The sequence below is a fragment of the Mytilus galloprovincialis genome, chromosome 9 (genome assembly GCF_965363235.1).
Source record: "Mytilus galloprovincialis chromosome 9, xbMytGall1.hap1.1, whole genome shotgun sequence".
Classification (NCBI taxonomy): domain Eukaryota; kingdom Metazoa; phylum Mollusca; class Bivalvia; order Mytilida; family Mytilidae; genus Mytilus; species Mytilus galloprovincialis.
In genome coordinates this window covers 20,546,455-20,567,871 of record NC_134846.1, presented here as the reverse complement: position 1 = coordinate 20,567,871, position 21,417 = coordinate 20,546,455, and the positions used below count along the sequence as shown (strand labels likewise).

General features: G+C 30.9%; 1 protein-coding gene across 1 annotated transcript in view; it reads right to left on the bottom strand.

Moving 5' to 3' along the window:
* The window catches only part of LOC143044600 (uncharacterized), a 37,935-nt gene extending 20,192 nt beyond the window's left edge, over positions 1 to 17,743 (bottom strand). The window contains exons 1-6 of the mRNA XM_076216659.1: positions 17,591 to 17,743; positions 15,293 to 15,517; positions 11,490 to 11,632; positions 8,609 to 8,786; positions 7,210 to 7,335; positions 5,822 to 6,028 (exon numbers count right to left, since the gene is read on the bottom strand). Coding sequence (XP_076072774.1) covers positions 5,822 to 6,028; positions 7,210 to 7,335; positions 8,609 to 8,786; positions 11,490 to 11,632; positions 15,293 to 15,517; positions 17,591 to 17,663 — 952 coding nt within the window. The 5' untranslated portion in view covers positions 17,664 to 17,743. The remainder of the gene's footprint in view (positions 1 to 5,821; positions 6,029 to 7,209; positions 7,336 to 8,608; positions 8,787 to 11,489; positions 11,633 to 15,292; positions 15,518 to 17,590) is intronic.
* Between the last annotated feature and the right edge of the window lie 3,674 nt (positions 17,744 to 21,417).

Here is a 21,417-nt window from a genome sequence, read left to right as displayed (position 1 = left end):
TCAAAACTGTTGATTTTTCAACCCTGTATACCACCATTCCCCATGTGAAATTGAAAAATCGCCTAAAAGAAATAATCCACAATGCCTTTCAACATAAAAATGGTAGCATACGCTATAAATTTATTACTTTGGGATTTCATAAGGCATATTTCGTTAATAGTGACAAACAAAACGATAAAACATGCTACACAGAAGAACAAGTGATCAGTATGCTGGAGTTTCTTATCGACAACATATTTGTTGAGTTTGGAGGTAGACTTTTCCAACAAATTGTCGGCATTCCTATGGGAACAAACTGTGCGCCTCTTCTTGCCGACCTCTTCTTATTTTCATATGAATAAGAGTTCCTCCAGACACTTGTCAAAAACAAGAGGATCAAAGAAGCCAGATTATTTAATTTCACTTTCAGATATATTGATGATGTTCTTTCCATAAACAATCCGAACTTTTCTGATTGGGTTCCATTAATATATCCCACAGAACTAGAGATTAAAGCAACAGACACGGCTTCCTCCGTCTCATTTTTAGACTTATACCTCGAAGTTGACTTACACAGTCATCTCAGTACCAGAATCTATAACAAACGAGACGATTTGAATTTTGAAATTATAAATTTCCCCCACCTTAGTAGCAATATACCAACTTCACCTACATATGGGATATATATTTCCCAACTTATTCGATATTCGACAACAACTCGACCAAATAGCAGAAATCAGCCGACGGGCACCAATGGGCCTTTAAGACAGCGGGATCCCGCACCCGAAGGTGACCTCCTGTTGGTCCCTCAACAACATAAGTACTAGTTTAATGGACGTCACACTGAAATCCTTAACATAAAAATAAAAATTTAAAAAAACATACAAGACTAACAAAGGCTAGAGGTTCCTAACTTTGGACAGGCACAAAAATGCGTCGGATTCAAACATGTTTTGTGAGATCTCAGCCCTCCTTTAGTCAATGTAGAATAAACAAACGAACAGCAATACGCAGTACATTCAGGATAAATGAAGGTCTAGTCCGTGTTATTTTCATGACAACTCAATTAAACAGATTGAAAGATGTGAGTTCAGATAATAAAGTCAGGGTAGCCCAGGCATCATGGAAATTGTTTTTTAACAAATTTGCCCAATACAGTACATACTTTTCTGTTTATTCTACCTTTTTTAGCCCCCCCCCCCCCCTTCCCCAAAAAAACCAAATAAATAAAAATAATTTCAAATCTGAGATAAATACTATGCATACATCTAAAATTGATCGATAATGATTTCATTATTAACAACTCTCTTGTATTGTAAGGTTTTGCAGTTTTGTTTTTCTAAACAACTTGACACACAAAATTATGATAGAATTATGGACCGACCGTGGATTCTTCATTCATCATAGTAATTTAACTTAAAATGTTCTATACATCGGTAACAATAAAATAAAAACTACTTCCACATGCCCTTTATTATGTCTGATGTATACAATTTATGACAATTTCTTTTGTGAGCACAAGATTCACTGCTCAGTTTTAAAATTCTACTTAACCAAAAAATTTTGCGACATTTGTGTGATGAGTTCCGCTTGGGATTTTAGTGTAATTGAACATGGTTTGACTATTAGTTAAAAATGCGGCTTCCAACTAACTTTCAGTAGCTACGAGTACTTGTGGTTCAATAATCTGTGTCTTTGTGTTATTATTTTGTGTGCTTTGTTTTGGTTGTCTCCTTGACATATTCCCCATTTCCATTCTCAATGTTTTAGTGTTGTGTTATTACACAACTGTACCAATAAAGAAGGAAAGCAGAAATGGATGGTTGTGTTGAGGCGGGGAGGGTATGCGGAGCGCAATAAGTGATGATTGCAATCTGTCATATTTGTTTTTTTCAAAGTTGAATTTGTAATGTTTAAATAAGGCTGAACCTCTTTATTTTTAATCGTTAACATTTTGATAGCTAGCATTCATTATGTTTTTTGCTGGTTGTTGAAGGTCATTCTTTGATTTGCAATTGTCACATCTTGGTTTTTTTTTATCTAGTCGAAATGTATTGGAGATATTGTATATATTAAGGAAGAAATAGAGGCACCAGTAGTTGATCAGCTTACCTCGTATAATTAATTGAAATAAACCAGTAAAACGTTTTTTGTCGTTATAAATGTCGCTTACCCTGAAGCACCTTTTAAATGTTAGTTAGCATATTTTGTGAATATATTTTTATGTCTTTTACGTTATAGAAGTAACAATCATTTGAAAACGCTTATTAAACGGCCGAATGGTAGGACAAAAGAACAAATAGGATTTTCAAATCCGATTGAAAACAATAATCTGCCCAATTTAATTGAATCTGTTACGTTTGTTTTAAATAGGACAAAATTTTTACAAATAATCACCAGCATCGTATAAGGACCCACCAGCACAGAATCAGGACATGTCTAACTGAGAAAATGCATAATTTCAATAAATTCCGCAGGGTTTTCCCAAAATAATTTTGATGAGTTAACATTGTATTTGTTGTGTGGATTTGGGAACCGAACTCCAGGAACATATTATATATATTATTTTAGTTCGAGATTTTTAAATATGAGAACTTTTGTGTTACGCTTAAGCCGTATTCACACCAAACGCCGTGTACAGTAAACATGTTTACAATTAGTTTACTGTAATGTACGCTGGTTTCACATTAAATGTGTTCACATCTATACACCTTGTTTAATTACGTGACTGTATAAAATATTTGTTCACATTTGTAAACTATATGTCATTTAAATGTTCATTACATAGAACAGAATGCAATTTTTCGGACAACTTTTCTTGCAGTTAGGGTACAACCATTTGACTTCAAAAAAGGAGGGGAATGTTTTTTTTTTCTTTGAAAAATATTCTGATTCCCAATTTGATAATAAAAAATGTTCTAAATGCAGAGTTTTACCATACATTATAATGTTAAATATAGAAGAAAAATTATTTGATTGCTAGCATCGAAAAAAAACTGAATAAAACCGTTCGCGCGAACAATTCTGACTAAGAAACATAACATACCCCACCCCTTTTTGAAGTTTAAGAATCACTACATTTATATCTTTTCTGTATATTTCAAATGGTATTACTTTTCCATGTATTTGGCAAAGGGAAGGGGTAATGTTGTTGTTTTTTAAGTGTATTTTAATGGATTTGAGATACTAGACAAACAATACAATTTACCTCCCACTTTTTTTGGTAATGGATTTATGAGTTAATCGTTGTTAGAGTAAATACTAGTGGCAAATATTTAATTTTACGTCCAGTCGATTCGGGGAGACCTTTCCAAAGGAATTATGTGTTCAACACTGGTGATGCTTTGAGTCTTGATAAGGTGTTAATAAAGCTACGTATTTTTTATAGCAAATAAATATATCAAGTTTAGACAAATATTTCTGTAAAGATCTATATTAATAATTGTTATCAATATCAATTTTATTTAGAAATCGTTTCTTCCTTAAATATACATGGTAAAATTCATATTCTAAATGCCTAGTTTTGTGAACACTTAACCTACACAAGGCCTACAATGACTATCGACTGCGTGTAGACAAAACATGATTTAAACTACATGTAAACATTGAGTTTTATCAATGGGAACGTACTTGTGTTTAGTTTACGTGTGAGTTACACTAACACAACACTGCGTTTAGGTCAATGTGAACACGTCCTTACTGAAACAGTTTAGACATATTAGAGGGTCACATTTTACACTGTTTGTCTATTATAATGTATGAACCCATTTGAAAAAAAATCAAAACATCTCAACTGATCCTTTCATTTTGTTTGGGAGAAAACGTAAAAAAAATCATCAGTTTCGTCTTTGTTTACATATATTTACTGATCACCAGCACTAGTTAGGAACAAATCACTAGCACAGAACGTTTCACGCAGGACAACCTTACCCACTGTGAAGCGGAATGACTTTATTTTGCATTTTTTTTAAGAAATTATTTTACTTTGTATTCAGTTATCATTTGTGAAACAATAGATATTGTAAAAGGGTACATTTTTTGTTCAGTCATTCATTATGTAGACTCTTTAAGCACAAACATTGTTTTGCCTTAAATACACTACAGAAGGATCCGAAATCTATACCAATCCAGAACGATGTATTTTTGAAATTATAGCAAAACGTTTGGAAAAATTTACTTGGAAACATCTGTCATTTATTTTTCTATAAACATTGAACGACAAAAATATGTGACGTAAACATTTTCTGACGTCAGACACGCGAAATTGTTTCTTTTAGAATTGTTACACGGTGATGACTGCTGTACTTATATTTTGACTATTTTATTTATTATATCTGTCTAATTCACGCATCATTGTAAATATAACGGAATTTGATGAGACTGTCGTACAAAGTGAGAGGTTTAGTGCTATAGAACCAGGTTTAATCCACCATTTTCTTCATTTGAAAATGCCTGTACCAAGTCAGGAATATGACAGTTGTCGATTCGTTTTTGATGTGTTTTGTCATTTGATGTTGTCATGTGATTATGGACTTTCCGATTTGATTTACCTTCAAACCGTTTACTTTTTTATGCATGTGTGCATTGATTAAATAAACACATGCATGAATAAGTACAGTAACCTAAATGATCACTAACTGGACACTAGACGACTTAGTGTCATACTATTTGTTATCAATGAAACTAAAGGTATGAAAGGTTAGAATTGCCACCTCTTATATTTTTACCAAATTTGCCAAATTTAAAGTTAGTACTTTATATTCAATAGCCTGTTCTATCTGGAGGTTATAGTAAAGGTTTCCAAATCAGACGTTTTATTCCCTAAACAGGTCCATGTAAACTTATTGTTTATCTCATAATAAAAAAAAATCAGACTCATTATGATTCCAAACAAAAGTAGTAAGGGAATAAAGTCAAAGCATGTCCGATATGTCATGTTCGTCTCCTCACAAAATTATTTAGACACTATAGAATCAAAGTCAATTTACAGAAAAAGGGGTTCTGTCACACAATTGTGATGTTGAATATTTAAATAATGATAACTATATAACGTGTATAAAGGGTCAACGAATACTAATACGTAGTTTCGGTAAACATCAACAAAAAATAGTGTTCTTAATGACAAAATTACCATTGAACAGCGACATAAGCATAAAAAGTAAAATCATTAATAAAAATGAACTCCGAGGATTTCAATCGGAAAGTCCCTAATCAAACGGCAAAATTAAATGACAAAACACAACAACTGTCATATTCCTTACTTGGTACAGGCATTTTCAAATTTAGAAAATGGTTGATTAAAAACATGGTTTTATAGCGCTAAACCTCTCACTTGTATGTCAGTCGCAACAAAATCCGTTATATTTACAACGATGCGTGAACAAACATACATGATAATAAATAAAATAGTCATAACAGAATCATTTACATTTTGTTTTCACAACGTGCTATATTATTTGGTAAAAGTACAGCAAAAATTTATAAACCAGCAGCATATCAATAAAAAAACATAAAAACAATGTGTTTATAATATAAATATGTTTCCATTTTTTTTCTTATAGTATGTTATAATTTTTAACAAATATTAGAGAGATCAGTTAATATTTTTCAATGTTTAGTCCAGAAAATCATTATACCGCATCTGGTTACCAAATTTGATATAAATCATTGACAAGACCCACTGAATGAAAGTTTTCCTTAATGAAAAATACATTCATACATCTTGTTTGTTAAAATAAAAAGTGAGTGAATTAGATACCTAAAACACTGTGCTCACATTTATTCAGATTGAGTACATTTCATCACTTTTTAATATCAATTATTAATTCCTTGACTTTCTTACCCGTCTCCCAAACAATTTTTTCTTTTACGAAAGCATTGTGCCAATTGTTCTCCTCATCAACGTCTTTTTCTGTAACACATATGTCTGTTGATGGTGTGTAAGTTGGTAGATAGCTTCTTCGTTCTAGACAGGCTTGTTGTGCATCGTACCAATTTAAAAGTATTTGATAACATCGTTTGGTTGACACATTTTTCGATCTACCTGAACCTAAAAATAATTTCATAATTTTATATAATTAGTGAAATGTATTTGTTCATTTGTAAAAATAAATTGGAGAAATCATTCGCAGTTATTTAATCATTTCTCTATTGAATAAATGTTAAAGGGGCACTAGCTACGAGATATATAAAAAATTTTAAGTTTGATTTTTTTCTGTTCAATCAATAATGAAAGTGAAATAGTGAAATAACAATTCGCTTTTTGCAGCTAAAAAGGTTCAATTTTTTTTAAAATTACGCTAAGAAACATTGATAATTAGTTATTCACTTGCAAGTGAATGAGTCGACCTCTTTAAATCCGTATTCATGTGAATTTAAATTTAACCCCTAGCTAGAGATTGATAACGCATGCAATGTACGTGTACTGGTTATTTAAAGAAAAAGAATGTCAACAATGATAGTGAAACTACGGTAAATCATTTAATTACTAATTCGATGCACATAAAATCATTTTTATACGGTTAAAAACAATGAAAAACATCTACTTTTAATCTATAAAATCAAATCAAACCGACCTTGCAAGTGTTGGTTTAATCTATTCATATCTTTATTTATGTTTACAGCGCTTATATGGTCATCTGAGGTCAAATCGATAGTTAATTAGATAGCGTCTGGACTAAAATACACACGAAACGAACCTATATATTATCTACGCCATGCTCTATAAACTGTTTATTTTAGACTTTTGATAATTCGGATAAATGTTTTACATTGTTATAAATCAAATATGATAATTTGAGTCAAATCGGTGACCGTGAATTTGACAGCTAGTGCCTCTTTAAACAACGTTAACAAATTGATTAATAGTAATGTTCTGCTGTAATATGACATACATTTTTCGTTTTGATATTAAACTTTACAAATGTTGATTTTTATAAATTGAAGTTGTTCATATTAATCAGCTGTTGATACCATTGAATTCATGCATCGTGAGATGGTGCAACATGATTTTTTGGCTTTATCTTAGACCTTACGGTGTGAAATTATACTTTTAACTATAAATGCTTGTTAAAAAAACATATTTTTGCTGTTTACTTTGTAAGTTGTCTGTTTATTTTCTCAAATATATTTGATAGCATACCGTTTACATACATCATGATCAGTACACAATGTTCATTTCCTCATACTATTGATTTAATCTAGAGATTTTAATCTAAGGATTAAATATACCTAAAATATCAACCGTCTGACACCTAAACTTCAGTTTCTGGAAACAGTTTCCAGAAATTAGTTGTGATGGCTCTCTTCTGTTAGGGGTTGTGTAAAAACATTTATTTCCAAGATGTGTATCTGCCTCTAAAAGGTTACCAAACGTTAATCAATTAACATAGTAATAAGACTAAAACAAATTATTTTTCTCAATCACGATATTTAATGACAAAACATAAACGAGTCATATGATCCTTAAAGAGGACCATGAAAGACTCAACAGCGTATCGTTTCAATAAAGAAGTGTGAAAGGCAGACATCCATCGTTGTGCGAATAGAAGACATCATTTAAGGCTTGTCTATACAATGCTAAAATACAATTTAAAATGGTTCAATAAATGTCATTTAAAGATTGTTTAATTTGATTTGTCACCATGGCTTAACGTTTGTTAGCATTGCAGTAGGTAAGACACTATTAATCAATATTTTGGTCGTACAGTCGTCATATTTTTCATCGCTAAACAGATTACGTTTATTAGTAATCAAACATATTTGATGATATACACTGTTTAAATGTCACATTATAATCACAAATATCAATACTTATTTAATAAGTTTTAGTTGACAAATTTTCCTTTCAGTTATCAATTCCTGGTAAACTATTTTGTGTGGAATGCAGAAAACAAAGATACTGAATATGATAGTTGTTGTCCATTTGTTTGATGTGTTTTATCATTTGATTTTGCCATTTGAGTAGGGACTTTCCGTTTAGAATTTTCCTCGGTATTTCGAATTTTTACCTTTTTCGGTACATTTTAAGCAATGACGACATATGCCTGTCTATGTGACTTATCTATTAATCTGAAGCAAACCAGAGTGACGCCTTCCTGTTTTCTGTGAATGGCCATATTTTCCTAAGCGCATTAAATGTATAAGAATTATTTGTTTTCCTGCAAAATACTTCTAGTTCAATTTGAATTGTGTTTGAAATATATACTTAATATGCTAAAACAAGATCAAATCTACGACCGAGTACCTAGTATTTAATATACAGTTTTTTTGTGTATTTAACAAAAATTCTAGTATAGAAGATACAATGGGTCAATCAAAGTTTCGAGACGGTCGACTTCGATTTGTCATGTTGAACGATACACTTCGCGCCTATTTCAACAGTACGATTAACTTTATCTAGGCAAGAAGGAAAAAGAATAAGTAATGCCAACTGTATTTATTGTTGAGGTTATGTTCATCAGCAAAACATAATTTCGATTTTACAAAAGAAAACAAAAACAGAATTCAGACAAACTTAAATTCTAACTGATTATGAAAAATCCGTATCTCTCCTTGTCTTAGAAGAGTGGAAACAGTACTTTAATGAATAACATTTAGTAAACGGTGTCACTATAACCATATACTCTACCTCCGTTTTTATTCCCCTTGAATCCATATGCAGTCACAATCTGAAGATGTTTACCTCCACAACGATCGATTACATCACCAGGGCAATCTTTTGAACATTCATTAGTAGACACTTCATCCACTTGTCCTTTACTTGTCCATTCGGCTAATAATATCCTTGCACAATAGCATTTATTACCCTATAAAACATTTAATGAATTTATTGTTCTATTTATTTGTACTTTTGTCAAGCAAGTTCAGGGATTTTACATTCAGAACTAATACACTTTTCATCACTTCTTGATTTCAATTATTACAGTTTTTTATAAGTTGATATCATATGATTTAAAATGCACTTATGTTGAAAAAACTAAAGTGCAAATCTTTTATAGTAGACGTTTCTTATTGAATCCATTGAATACATAATGTGTGAAAATATTTACCTCTTACAGACTTAAAAATGAAGATTAAAAGAAATCTTTCATACTCATTGCTTTTAACTTTATTTTTTTCTGCTATAAATATAAATATTCTTAATCACTAGCATCCATGGCTTGTTTACTAAATATTTCCCATGTTTGAATTGACAATGCAGGTCCGTTGAAAACTCCATTCAACGTAGGATATGTAAAAGTGATGATTTCAGTTTCCTATCAAAATCTTACCTTTTCTATAACCAAAGTAGTTTTATTCCATCAGAGTTTTTGTATTTAGAATAATTCTCCAACTTGATATAATATTCGAAGTGTTTTGTATCCTTTTTATGTGGCGTCGAAGTAAAAGAAAAACATATTCTATATGAAACCTACCTCCCTTAAAAACAGAAATAAACAATATTGCGCGTTGTGGACTCTCAAGTAAAAGATATTGTTGGTTTGGATCTCAATTGACTAAGATTGACAGTATTTGTGGAATATAACTGGTTCTGTCCAGGCACAAGGCTGCCTCCACTATTACAAACTTGTTATCACGATATAGCCAAGACTACTCAAAGTTGTATTTAACAACAATACATCATGCAACCAATTATTTTAATATTTCCATGACTATTGTTGCAAATGCTAGTAATTGAATCTTTTCATGAAGATACTTCTACATATCCTAGAGCAATATCACAGGTAAAATACTTAGGTTGCACAGTGGCACTTTTATTGTCCCGGGACTATTTACTTACACAAATGTATCTGCTGCAATACAATCCTATAATATGATACGTATGTGGTTAAGTAATATTATATAGATGTATGCCCTAATTTTAGCTATCAGCTCATATACATAATCTTGTCATGTTACCATGACAGCATCCACGTTTTTTCATAATTTAATATTAATTAACAATGGAATAATGTATACTTAATTGAAAGGAATGACAGTAATAATTTCACAGTCTTTTCGAAATAACATGAAAAAGAGACATACAGATAGGCGGACAAAGAGACACACAAAAAAAGGAATACAGAGAGATAAGCACACAAACAGGCAGGCAGTAGGACATACCTCAGACAGACAGACAGACGGACAGACTAATGCAACAAATTAAACTATATGAAATGAATAAATGATCAAAATAACATAACTATGTGAATAAATAAAAAAAAATGTTTAACACAGATCAAAAACATAAGGGCTTTAAAAATTGTTTTTGAAAGTACTCTCACATCGGTACTTAGTGTCCTTTTGTTATTGGGATATACAAGTACCCGGCCACATTCACTTTGTGTAGTACATGTATTTGTATTTGTATCCATCTGATGAGTTAAACCCTTTTCAGCTGATTTTTATAGTTCGTTTTAATGTTGTTATGTCACACAATTGTTCCAGATTAGGGCAGGGTTGGTATCCCGCTAGCATGTTAAACCCCGCCACAGTTTGGATGTATGTACCTGTCCCATGTCATGAGCCTGTAATTCAGTGGTTGTCGTTTGTTTATGTGTTACATATGTGTTTTTGTTCATTTTTTGTACATAAATGAGGCCGTTAGTTTTATAAATAGCGAAAATCATCTTTGCCTGAAAGATCCGGTTTTAATAATTTCTTTTAAAACACAATTAAAATTATTAAGGTATGATGTAGATGGAGCTACATATATCAAAATCAATTTAAGGTAAACAGTCTTTATCAGACCTGTTCATATGTGTATAAGATAAGAATTTACAAAACTATTCTTGGGTAGCACTGCTTTTGTCTAAAAGTGTTAGGAGAACTTTTTTCCGGACTGTTGATACCTTGATATGTCTTGATATCGTATGAAAAACTATTGAAATGCCAAAGAAAATAAATATTCAGATATACATTTATAAACTATCGGGTTTTGTTTTTTTTAGAAATGTTGATATTTAGAATAGGAGAATGAATAAATTCACAAAAAAAAAACATTTTTTCTCGAGTTACTTACGGATGTACATAAATCAAATTTTAAAAATCAAGAAATTAATTTTAAAACTATAAGTTGAAAGAGCTTCTGTTTAGGAACAAAATAAGCTAAAATATTGAGAGGGTATGGAGCTCCTTTTAGGGTATTCAATTTTTAGAATAGGCTGACTCGGATTTTTACCTTACATTTTGCATTGGTTTTATTTGGGTCTCAAATTGAAAGAAAAGAAATAAAGAATCTGCTAAAATTTCGGAAAAAGACCTTTAATGAGCTATTAAAGTTTTTTATGAAAAGAAAAATTGTTATTATGGGGCCAAATATTTATCTTGTATCGTTGGAAAATAACCAAGTCCGAACATCTGACTCATTTCCAAAATTTTACGTATTAAGTACATGGGATTCCTGAATTTACTATTTTTTCGATTATCAGAAAAAAGATATATACAAAAAAAAATATTTTTGAATGGTTGAAGGACTTTTATTACAATACGATTCCTAGGTTTTGAAATGTAGGAAAACAAATATTTACCTGAAGTAAAACAACATATCCTCTTTGTGCATAACCTTTACTTTTACAAAACCTTGAACATTTCAGTACATCATTATCTTTGTCATTCTGCTGTTGGTTCAGCTTGTGGATGGTTTCATTTGATACATTTACTTTATAACAACCTAAAACATACCAATGATATTTTAAAACCAAAATTAGAAAACAGCATGTAAAATGGCCTCCGATTTGTTTTCGTTGTTAAGAAGGTGTGGGTTTTTTTTTTTGTTTTTTTTTGTTTTTTTTTTATCAAAAGCAATATAAACAGATTTGATTTGATTTCAATAGTAAAGAGTGTTTCCTTAAGTCTATTTTAAAAGGGATATTGAAATACAATTTATTTTTTTTATTGTTGATCAGTACCATTTATTTTTCTTAGCTACCTTAGATCATCTCATTATATAAAGGATTCGATTTTGTTTACTTGTTGTAACGCGAACTTATTAAGCTGGTGTATCACTATAGGATAAAGTTTTTATTTTTATTTTATGGTAATCAAACATGACTTAACAGAGTCCAGGTCAGGATCGAAATTTGGGAAACATAATACGATTCCATTTAGTAAAACGGTTTTTGAGCTGAAAATGATATTTATATTTGAAATATGATTTTTTTTACATTTGGATGTCTTTAAATATCAGCATTAAACAATCATCGACTTTAACAAAAACAACATCTAAATGTACAAATATATATTTATGATTTAATAAACTAGAAATATACAATATACACTTTTCCGAATCTATCAAATTTTTAATCATTTGACCCTGTTTCATTTTTTGTGATTCTCCGTTTAGTTTGCTTAAAGATATGAAAAACACATATTACAAATAAGTTCAAGAAAAACATGAATTGGATTTTTAATGTTGTTTAGAAAAACTTTTGCATAAACACTTGCTTCTTACTTCACATGTCCATTGAATTGGAAACGTCCCTTTATACTTTGGATGAAATTGAACTGCTATTTCATGTTTTTGTTGTAGAAATTAAGTAGTTGGCTCAATCTTTAATACGAATGCTATAATTGTAGTCTCAGAAGAAATTTTCTATCTAAACCTTAGATATATAATCATATTTAAATAGACGATAAGTAAAAAAACTGGATAACAATTTAAATTTTTTTTTATATAACTTGATAAGAAACTAGGGCGGAAACAATAACTTCACTTTTTAATGATCAATATCAATAGAACAATTTATTGCTAGAAATTTTTTAAATAATTCAAGTACAAGGATTAAGCACTATCATCATCATAGCTAGATATAAATATGACTGGTATTGAATTTGTTTACTATTTTTTGAAAGGAAAGAATAATGTCTATAATGACTTATTAACCAATCAACTCAATGTTTTGATAGTTAATTTAACATCTGATATAATCATCTCTTCTCAAGTAATCAATAGCTAGCCTTACTTTTGGCAATATTATATTTAGTTATAATAACTACAGAATAAAAAGTTAAATAAATCTAAGCTACATTTTTTGTATTGATACAACGACAAAAACATGTGTAATCCAAAGCCATGTCATCGTTTATTATTGCTCTTCAATTTCTTTTAACGATTTGATCCTATTAGTAAACACATTTTACAAAAATCTTTTTTTTTGTCAATTGTAGACGGATTCTTTACTGGACAAAATGGGTTTCTGCCATGCAAAGCATGATATGTTGAAAACGATAAAAAAAAAAAAGCGATTCAGACAAAGGAGTAGGTTCAGTAAGACCCTTTTTTTGCCCCAAAATATAGCAGTTTTACAAAATTGTGAAAATGTAATCTTTAAGCTATTTACTGGAAAGTAGAATGCTGCTGCTACATAAATATGGGCTGTTTTTGACAATACAATGCACATATATCGGGTACTAGCATCATTAAGTCATGCTAAATTACTGAAATCTTCACAATTTTAGCATTTTATTTAAATTTTAGACGGTTTCCGTCTTAAATGAAAGTGGCCGCATTCGTGTTCATTCATAATATTGAAATGCAAGTTGTATTTGATGATAATACATAACATACATAAAGGTTGAGGATGAACACAGATGCGGCCACTTTCATTTTTGACAAAAACCATCTATAAAGTGACGGTTTGTTTTTTTTTTTGGCATATTTGATAGATTTTTCATATTTAAGCTTGAATCTGGGCTTTTTTATGACTGAATCAGTTAAAATCTTTCACATACACTAATTGAATCAATTGAAATAGACACTTAAGTGTTTAAAAAGTGTGCAAAATCTTTCGTTAGATGAACCTGAAATTTGAGGCCAAATTCGGCCCTTACCGGACCTACTCCTTTTTGCTAAAATTACTACGTTTTTTTTATGCTTTTCAAAAATTAAAAGTTATAAAACATGTTAAGGATGTACTTAGCTGAGTTTTGGCAATTTTGTCAGGTGTTCAGACTTCTTGGCTTCTTTTCCATACAATTCAATGTAAAATATTTTTGCCCCATTACACAGGCAAACGAGTTTATACATGAAACTCACGTGAAAATTTTCATGTGAATTTCACGTGAATTGAGATTCACACGAATCTGATGTGAATTTTTCACATGAATTGCACGTGAAATTTACAACAACAAAAAATGATATTTTTCATGATTTTAATTCAATTTGAAAATTTAGATGTTATTTGAAATACTCTATTTTAAAAAATCATGTGAATTTCATATAAAAACAATTTACGTGATTTTCATGTGAATTTCACATCAGTTTTTTCATGAGATTCACGTGAAACTCACAAAAACTGTTTTCACGTGAGTTTCACGTATAAGCTCGTTTGAGGTGAAATTAATGTGAATTTCACGTGAGATTCACATGAATTTAAATTCACGTGAAAATGATGTGAATGAAATTTGCCTGTGTACGTACAAACATTAAGTTTTTATAAGTAAATAGCTAATAAAAGGTCGTTTGTCAAAATTTAAGCAGATTCTTCATTTTTTTCTTTGATTTGAAACCAAAATAATTCCAATACAAATATAACGTTAAAGTCCGAGTTATCTTTTTTCTGCCATATTTTAAAAATGAAATATCTCGAAGAGGAGCTCCGTGAACTATCAATATTTGTAGCTGATTTTCTTCCTTAATTAATGGTCTACTGCCTTATAGTATCAATTTTAAATTCTTTACTATTTCAATTTTCACCTAGTGAGTACATCATTAAATAGAAAATTAATTATCCTAAAGGTTACACATATAATGATTTTCTTATTTCTTGTATCTGGTACCTTGCTAAAAAATCGTTGTCAAATAAACAGTATGTCCCAGAGTCAGTTACGGGAATTTGCAAATTGATTATTGACGCAAAACTAAGACCACACCTAGCTAAGTTATTGGAACAAATATACAGATCGTTTTTATTCCATTTCACTGCATTAGACCATTCCAGGTAATGTATCATAAAAAGGGATAAATGGTTCTTTCATAGGGTATAGCATTTATACATCTTATGGGGTGTATTTCTATGTTTTTATTAATCTAAAACATACAGTTGCACATACGTCCGCCGTTGTTTGGTAGCTTTAAATTAAAAGCTTGGTATTTTTATTGCTTATTTTTATTGGGATTATTATGTTTAACGTTTTGCCGTGCGACTAAGTATACATTGAGCTTGTTTAACAACTTTATTTCAAATAACTCTTCTTTAGTGTATCGGAAATATGAAACGTTACAGGTACATTTGTTGATTAAACTCTATTTCCTATTTTTTTTAAATCACAAGAAATAGATAAATTACGTGTCTCGTAATTAAGTCACTACATTGTTGGTAATACTATTTACCTTTATATTCCATAACTGGTGAACAGACTACGTATGCGTTAATCCATACAATTTGCGTTGTGTCATTAACCATTGAGCGGTTGATTGTATGCCCCTTTAAGTCTATTCTTCCACAATTTTTTGGTTGACAGCTGTTAAAACAATCTTTACCTGCAACTTGGTAGTCTGAAGAACACAGTGTTTTAGCATTTTCAAACTCAGCGACGTTCGTTGAAAATGCAAAAGCTACAATTTATAAATTAAATGTTGTGCACAATATCCTGAAAATATGGCAATACAGTTCAAAATCATACTTCTAAAAATATTGTTTTTATTTAATTGAATATGCAAAGACGACATTTCAATGAATATAGGAAATTGGGTCGGAAGCTTTTTTTCTTACAAAGAAAGCAATAATTATATGAGTGAGCTAATACATGCAGAAGATTAAGCACCTTTTACATGTTTTATGTGTTTTAGAATATTTATACGTATTTTCAATAATTTGATGATGGAAATTAACCATACATAAAAACAAGAGGCTCTCAAGAGCCGGAATCGCTCACCTTAATTCTTTTGGTTAAATCTCTCATCAATGATTATTTTGGCTTTTCAATTTATTTAAATGTTTTTTGGATCGTCCTATTTTCTTCAAAAGCCAAAAAAAATAATCATTTTCTCCTATGTTCTATTTTAGCCATAGGAGCTATGTTTCTTGACATACAAGGAAATAAAATATAAAATTTATACTAGATACTCTGAAACTCATTTAGCCTAAGTTTGGCTGAAATTGATACAGCAGTTTCAAAGGAGAAGATTTTTTAAAGTAAGTCAACATGATGAACAAATTGTGAAAAAAGTCTTTAAAGAGCAATAACTCCTTTAGTGGTCAATTGACAATTTTGGTCAATTTGACTTAATTGAAGATCTTACTTTGCTGAACATTATTGCTGTTTACAGTTTATTTCTATCTATAATTATATTCAAGATAATAAACAAAAACAGCAAAATTTCCTTAAAATTATCAATTCAGGGGCAGCAACCCAACAACAGGTTGTCTGATTCATCTGAAAATTTCAGGGCAGATAGATCTTGACCTAATAAACAATATTACCCACGTCAGATTTGCTCTAAATGCTTTGGTTTTTGAGTTATAAGCCAAAAACTGCATTTGACCCCTATGTTCTATTTTTAGCAATGGCGACCATGTTTGATGATAGATCATAACTTCGGATACAATTTACAAACTAGATACCCTAAGGAACATTCAATTAAAGTTTGGAAGTATTTGGCCCAGTAGTTTCAAAGGAGAAGATTTTTGTAAAAGATTACTAAGATTTACGAAAAATGGTTAAAAATTGACTATAAAGGCCATTACTCCTAAAGGGGTCAACTGACCATTTCCGTCATGTTGACTTATTTGTAAATCTTACTTTGCTGAACATTATTCCTGTTTACAGTTTATCTCTATCTATAATAATATTCAAGATAATAACCAAAAACAGCAAAATTTCCTTAAAATTACCAATTCAGGGGCAGCAACCCAACAACGGGTTGTCTGATTCATCTGAAAATTTCAGGGCAGATAGATCTTGACCTGATAAACAATATTACTCCTGTCAGATTTGCTCTTAATGCTTTGGTTTTTGAGTTATAAGCCAAAAACTATATTTGACCCCTATGTTCTATTTTTAGCAATGGCGACCATGTTTGTTGATAGATCAAAACTTTGGATACAATTTATAAATTAGATATCCTAAGGAACATTCAGTTAAAGTTTGAAAGTATTTGGCCCAGTAGTTTCAGAGGAGAAGATTCTTGAAATAGTTTACGACGACAGACGACGACAGACGACGGACGACGGACGACGACGGACGCCAAGTGATGGCATAAGCTCACTTGTCCCTTCGGGACAGGTTAAAAACGATTAGAGCACGTACTAAATGTTTGGCATGAAATTGTTTTCGTATAGTTTCATGAGTTTAGAGGGACTACATTCCAAATTAGGTTTTCATTTTGTTATGCTTTGTGGAAATCAACCAAGAAGAATAATCTAGTATATCGTCGTTACATGTATGTATTACGGTGTAAAAATTTACAAACCGGCTGTTCAAGAACCTTGCTGTTGTTTCCATTAACTTCAAGCCACAGTAAAGTATTTTGTGTACGAAACAAGTGACTGGCATTGTAAATGATAAACCTAGTGTTATTTCTGATTTCGTATTACACAAACACATCATATATGTAAACAAGATGCTGATTATGATCGTATTATATATATATATAAGAGTCGATTTTAGTTGTGTAAAAATAACTTACATGTTGCTCTAACTGAGTATGAAATAATAATAACCAATGTCGCCGCACGAATCATTGAGAACTTTGCGGACATCTCAGGATGACACGTTTATTTTAGAAATAAAACGAGGAAGTTGCATGTATATGCGTCCATTGAAACTTAATAACATCTTTCTTATGCGGAAAAGTTATTTGTTGTACAACATCACTCAGGAAATGTTAAAGTATGTAATACATTATACCTAAGTATATTGTTTAAGGTTCGTACGAAATTTCTTACTTACTTTTCTAAAATATCAATTCATAGATTTATAAATCAATAAAATAATAAATATAATATTTCAATTCCTACTGGCAAATTATTTTAGGACTTCATGTCTTAATCGCAGTAAGATTGAAAGGGTCATTTTAATATTCATCATATGAATTTGCTCAACACATATGCGTTAACACAAAAAACAAAACCATAACAAAAATCATAACTTTTCCGTAATAATCCATATTGACAGCTTGATTCTCTAAACAAAAGGATGACAGGGATTTAACCATAAGTTAATACATCTATGTTTTAACGGATAGTTTTCAAAATTACAAAATCATACTACATAATGAAAAAGGTTTATTTAGTTGTATCTGTAAGATCGTCTGAAAGGTTTCCTATGAGCTAGATATTTTTTGTAGGCGCCAACCTTGGGGCTGAATATATACATACAATATATTCATTGGCTGAGAGAGATTGTTTGATAAAACTTCACAGGTATATTTACCTCATGATACACTCAATCTTCTGTATGTTTTCGGAACAATGTCCATTTTTTTATTGTTAATAAAAGACCTAACATCGTGTCTTAACCTTAGAATTGAAAGTGTTACTATTATATAGTTTTGATTTAACTCTTTATTTTTTAAAGAGGATTGCCAACAGCCAGAGGCTACGTGTGGGTCTCCTAAAATTTAATTTAATTCTTTAAGTCTCGTTTTAGAGAACCCGAATCATCCCGATTAGTTATTGGGATTTTTTGTCAGTTAATAAACAATTTGGCTGCAAATACGTACAATTGCCTCAGTCATTATTTGTACAACACAGTTTTCTTTTATCTTTACAAATATAGATTGACTTATTCTGTTTTCGTACTCAAACTGAAATCCTTCTTGTAGAGATATTTGAAGATCCGTTACCTTATCAATATAAAAAAAATCTGTTCACTCCCTTTATTTAAATCATGTTAATAAACAGATATATAGATCGTCAAGATATTTTAGTTAAGTCCAATAATACATTACAGATACATGTTATGCCCTACGTTGAACAACAAAGAGATGACTGTATTGTTGAGATCATGCACTTAAATACTCAGTAAATAGTATTACTGCAGATTTTTATCTTTTGTAATACTTCTTGGCAAGTGTATTCAACTGAAGATAAACTCTTTGAAAAACGATAGTTTATGTAGTTTTGAAAACAGAAGTCACAACATATCATGAGTATCCGCCGCATTTAGCCTCATTTTCGATGCCTTATGATAATCTGCGATTTTGGTCGGGTTCGTTTCATTAGCTTTGTTTCTTGTTTTTTGTATGTATTTTCTGTTATACATTTGCGGTGTCAGTTAAACTTCGACTTGAAATTTAAAATTATTTTCGGTATCTTCCGTCTTTCTTTGTATATGACTTAAGAATAGGACATTTAAAATCTCTTGTACTTATACGGGATACCTAAACAACCTAATAGCGGGCGCGAAAAAATATTTCTAGCGTGGAAGATAGCCTTCAGAAATATAGGTAATGCAAAAACAAGCTGGCAAAGATTTACACTGATTATAACAACAATATCGAAGTTGATTTAATTAAAATCCTAGACCTTTTGATTGAATACGCATTTGGTGAATTAGATTGATTGATATGTCATCCGACAGTCGGTATTCTAATCAATAGTTAGTATTCACCCCATAAGTCGATTTATTGTTTGTGTTCATACGAAGCAGAATCCAAACAGAAAATTAAAATAATCTTGCAAAGTCACATAATTCAAATTTTATATTAACAGTGACTGTTACTAGAACTTCTGCACCTGTCCTAAATTAGAAGCCGATTGTTGAGTGGTTGTCGTAAGGTGACGTGGTTCATTGCTGTTTCGCGCTTCTCTTTTGTTTCAATTGTTTTCAGTTCAAGTCTTACAGTTCAAATTTTGCAGTTCAAGTTTTACAGATCAAATTTTGCAGTTCAATCCATCATTTTCTACATATTATTAAAAAAAAGCCTGTACCAAGTCAGGATTATAACAGTTGTTATCGATTTGTTTGATGTTTGTGCTTTTTGTTTTGCCATTTGATTAGGGATTATCCGTTTTGAATTTTCCTCGGAGGTCAGTATTTTTGTGATTTTACTTTTTACACAAGTCATCTAGTCTTTCTTAGACGACTGTTTTATCTTGAAATTATGTGTGAGCAAAGGCCCCATGCTGAGGTCAGTAGTTGGACCTAGTTGAATCCTTTACCCGGAGGTGGTCATTAACTGGCATCTAAAAAAAATTGTGTACTAGTTCAGTAAAAATGAATGTCAAACTAAACTTCTAAATATATAAATGAACTAAAATTAAAAATAATACTAGAAAAAGAAAAGCCAGGCGCACTTGACTTAGGACAGCCTTTTTCTCTGTTATCGCTTGATACGCCTCATCAACACAATCTTAGGTTTAACCGACAAGTTGAAATGCTAAAATAAGCACTGTATCTCATATGCATGTATTATCATTACATAAATCATTATCAATCAATTGTTTTCCCGAGTTTTCCGTCCATTAAATAAATGTTTCCAACGTATTACCCTAGTCTGTTGATATTTCTCTTGTGTCAGAATAACATCAGTCTTTGATGTTTTCATTTCGGTTTTTAGCTCCTTTTATGGGGGTTACTTTATGAATTTTATGGTGTGCTATGGTTTTAATGACCACAAACATTACTATACTTTAAGACGAAAGTAGTTCTAGAGGTTTCAAGTCTTGCTAATCGATAAGGCTGATACCAATCTAGGGTCATACAAGAATTTGCGGAACATGTTAAGTAGGGTGAACATCCCCTTCACCAGACATGCAGCATCACCCCGACATGCAAGTTCACACTCAGTCAAAATGTCATATTTTGCCAAATTTTTTTCAAAAAGGAAGCCCGGTGACTAATTGTGTACTATATACACTTATCTTATTTGTTTGTGTATTTGGAGTGTAAGAAGTACGACGTGTGATATAACTTAAATTGATGGTAAGTAAATGAATTTGCCATAATTTAAGGTACCAGACTTAACGTTAAGTTGCAGACGCACGTATTTCAAGCCATCTTTTCTAGGGCTTTCACATCGAGTTTATCTAAGGCTTAATGACAGTATTTACAGGAAATGATTGTAATAATTATATTTTTTGGAGTACAAGATATCTAACTGGGTTTGTTAAACTCTGGTGGAAGAAACATTCAAAAGTAATAACTTGACTTGTGGTTCTTGCTTTTAACAAAGATCGAGTGGGTTTGCTAATTATAAAAGGCCGTATTGTGACCTATGGTTGCTTTAATGTACGTCATTTGGTCTTTGGGGGATAGTTAACTTATTCATGTTATTATCACGTCTTACTTTGTCATAGAAGTTTTATACGCCGTTTGACCACATGAAACAAACCAATTATATTATCATTAATATGTGATTGTGTGTTTATGACTAGATAATCCGGGTACCTTTGATAACTAATTATACAATCTAAATCGTCAAAAACGGATATGACAACCCTTTAACATTCTTTAAGTTCCTTTAAGCCTTTTCTCGAGGTAAGATATTTAGCAAATAAAATTCTAAAGACA